This window comes from Maniola hyperantus, chromosome 10, assembly GCF_902806685.2.
Source record: "Maniola hyperantus chromosome 10, iAphHyp1.2, whole genome shotgun sequence".
NCBI lineage: Eukaryota > Metazoa > Arthropoda > Insecta > Lepidoptera > Nymphalidae > Maniola > Maniola hyperantus.
In genome coordinates, this window is record NC_048545.1 from 12,008,864 (window position 1) to 12,012,479 (window position 3,616).

General features: G+C 38.2%; 1 protein-coding gene across 1 annotated transcript; it reads left to right on the plus strand.

The window, feature by feature from the left end:
- Nucleotides 1-1,410: 1,410 nt before the first annotated feature.
- LOC138402856 (uncharacterized) lies at nucleotides 1,411-3,387 on the plus strand. Its single transcript, XM_069501239.1, has 3 exons — nucleotides 1,411-1,498; nucleotides 2,356-2,529; nucleotides 3,067-3,387. Exons 1-3 carry the CDS (start codon nucleotides 1,444-1,446, stop codon nucleotides 3,357-3,359), a joined length of 522 nt encoding a protein of 173 aa, XP_069357340.1. The 5' UTR covers nucleotides 1,411-1,443; the 3' UTR covers nucleotides 3,360-3,387.
- Nucleotides 3,388-3,616: the final 229 nt, after the last annotated feature.

Consider the following 3,616-nt stretch of genomic DNA (forward strand, 5'->3'; position numbering starts at 1 on the left):
TACCTATGTATATATAAAAGGAAAAGCTAACTGACTGACTGACTAATCTATCAACGCACAGCTCAATCTACTGCATGGATTAGGCTCTCTTACTCACTTGTGCGCGCATGCACGCGCTCATTCTATTATTGAAGCGTGAAATGTAGCGCGCGTGTAAACGTGTAGGTACGCCAAAACAAGCGTAGTACATATAGAAAATACACTACTCCAAATCGGCCCTAGAATACATACCTAAGCCTTTATTTATGATGGGCTGTCAATTTTGATGGGTTCCCATCGAGTCACACTCAATCGTGTCACAGTGTTACTCGTTGGGAGCTCATCGAAATTATTCTCCCTTCGAGTCACACTGTTACTGTTTGAAACTTTTTTTTATCCATTGTAATTCCCAACGAGTCACAATGTACCTTGGGTGTGACTTGATGGGATTTTTTTTTCGATGGATCCCCAACGATTGGATGTGACGCGTTGGGAACCCATCTCATTTTTGCACAACACAGTTATATAAAAGAAATGCTTTAAGCGAAGGAATAAAGTTTGGGCCACTCGAGAGGTTGTCTAGATTCCCTTGTAATTGGGCTGAGCATTGTTCGACGTCGTCAGATTTATTAGAAGTTCCGAAGTCTTGGCTTTATGGAGACTTTTTGACCTCTAGTTTAATAAGAATGCTGAAAGCAACCTCCTTAGAAAAAAATCGTGGTCATGTTTGTTTGCTGAGCACTGTGGCCTTGTAAACTAGAGGTTCTGGGTTCGAACCCGGCTGGGTAAATAAATAAAATAAAAAATATAAAGAATATAAAAGCCTTTTATTTCTTCTCTAATCTTACAATAGTACTATTGCATTATTATACAACGTAAAACACATATTAAGCGTTAAAGTAAATACCTACCCATATAATTTAAATTAAGTTTGTTAATATTTTTGTGAAGAACTCTTTTGAGGTCAAGGCCTCCTCCAGAGAAACCCACTTCGCCCTGTTTTTGGATTTGAGCATCTAGTTTGGTCCCGTCACTTTTTTTTACACAGCTGGGTAAATACAAACAAAAAATCTAGTCCAATTGTAAATTAGTCCATGTAGGCATCAAAATAGACCCGATTTTGGGTGGTTTTGGTTTCGCTTAGGTAATTACAAAAGTTCTTCTGAACTACCAAGCGATTTCGGGTTCCGGTATGATATCACATAGTTACTGATGACTATTCCACCATACATCCACCATCTTAAATTGCATCCTACCGTCACCTACCATCAGAACGATTCATCGCTTGCTTGGTGAAAACAAAAATTAGCTACCTAGACCTAGGTACCAACCTACTGTGATTATGGCAAATTAATTGATTTCTCAAATTAATTTTCAATTTTTAATCTTAAACGCAAAATCAATTAATTTTTAATTATACGGATTAACAGACTTGAGTTCATTTTTGGTCCAGTTCTCAATGCGATGGTTTTCAAAGCGTGCGAGTTAATTTTCATATTATTTTCTTTCGTCTATGGAAGTAAGTTTTAGAAATTTAGACTTTTTGACATCCAGCTAGTTGTTGGCACAGCTGCGCAAAATACTGGGATTATAACCAAATCATGCCCATGACTTTGTCTTGTCTAAAAATATCGCGATTGCGTGTTACCTAATAGACAGATAAAAAAAGATGGTGAACAGATATTATTGAAGTTTTTACCGATAGAACATGTCTCTCAGGGAAGGGTTAAACATACACAAATAACCACCCGGCGTGCAAAATCGGGGCAGTTGCTTTTTAGTTTTACGTTAGTATTTGTACTACTAGCAGTTGGCCGCGACTTCGTTCGCGTAAAATTTCTGGTTTCTCATGAGATCAGAAATTTTCCCGCTGCAAAAGGTCTCACTTACCTACTCACTCAGTCTCACCGTACAACCTTCGACTCCCCCTTTCACCCCCTTAGGGGGGGAATTTAGTTAGATCCATTTTTATCTGATACCTACCCCTAGAAAGAACCTACGTTATTCAAATTTCAAGTTAAAATAACAATATTTAAAACTTTTCTATAAGAACTTTCCCCCCTTATTTTACCACCTTTAAGGGGGGAGTGTCCCAAACTAACTTATACAGATTTTTATTATTTAAACCTATTAACCTAAATGTCGATTTTCACGTCTCTGACTTCAAAAACATAGGACTTTCATATAACCTTCCACCCCCCATTTCACCCCCTCAGGGGGGATGTTCTCAAAACCGTTTCTTAGCTGACACCTACGTTCTAGAAGGAATCTACCTTCCAAATTCCAAGTTTGTAGGCTTTATAGTTCCAGAGATTTCGTGATTAGTCAGTGGGTATTTCGCTTTTATATATTTAGATTATTTGTTTCACTTTACAGATGATGTACATCTCGACTATCACTACGGTTCTGGATTACACACTGGAACTTTATCATGCAAGAGTCGCCTAGGCCACTTCTACTGCCAAATTAAATGCGACATGAAATCAGCGATATGTGTTGAAGATAAGTGCTATTGTTTAAACATTGTTCCTGCAAAAGAAATTAGTCCTGGTAAGTATGCCGTGTTTTTGTATCTTATCTAAAGAGCTGAAAGAAGCTGGCTGACTGATATATCAACGCACAGCTCAAACTACTGGACGGATCGAGCTGAAATCTGACTTGCAGATAACTATTATGACGTAAACATTCGCTAAGAAAGGTATTTGAAAATTCAACCCCAAAGATGTAAAATAGAGGGTTGAAATTTGTGCAGTCCACGTGGCCAAAGTCGCAGGCATAAGCTAGTGTAATATATGTATAAAAGAAAAAACTGACAGACTGACTTATCTATCTATCAACGCAAAGCTCAAACTACATACTGGATGGATCGGGCTGAATTTTGGCTTGCATTGGAATACCTTTCCCACCGAGAAGAACCAGCATGAAACTCGGTGGTTGCTCTTTTCAATGATTCGATTTACAGGTAGGTTTAGGTAAGTATAAAAGCAATTGCAGTCCCGCGCATTGCTGCATATTAATTACTATTAAAAAGTCATAAGACATCGAACCCAAAGAACAATTACTTAAGTATTCTCAACATAATTCCAGATACATCACCACCCATTGAATCAAAATCGCTCTACGCATTACGGCCTACAGTGCGTCATCACATAGCCCACTTCTGCCCCGACTTAGATATTGCCAGAACATGTATAAGGAAATGTATGGCGATAGGGAAACCGGCGTTCTGTGGCAAGGACCACGTGTGTTATTGTGGCCATAAATACACGCACACGGGCGAAGACGACGGCGGTGACGCGGACGAGATATATGCACAATTCAAGGATATGTACGAGAAGTATTTTGGAACTGATTATAATAAAGGAAGTGTTGATGTTTAGGAGTTTGAACTAAGAAGATTGAGCATTTCAGGACCTACGTTTGAATAAAATTAATCGAAAATAAATTGTGGATACTTTTATTTCGGGACAATAATAGTAGGTACCTATTAAAGACATTTATCAAGTGCGTAGCACTACACGCAAAAAGTATAGTTCCGGAGTCATACTAGTTCTAAAAACGTTGACGGTAACTATTTCGGAAATGGTATTTCCTTTTCAAAAATGCCTAAAACCCACGAATCTAATCTAATTGAATA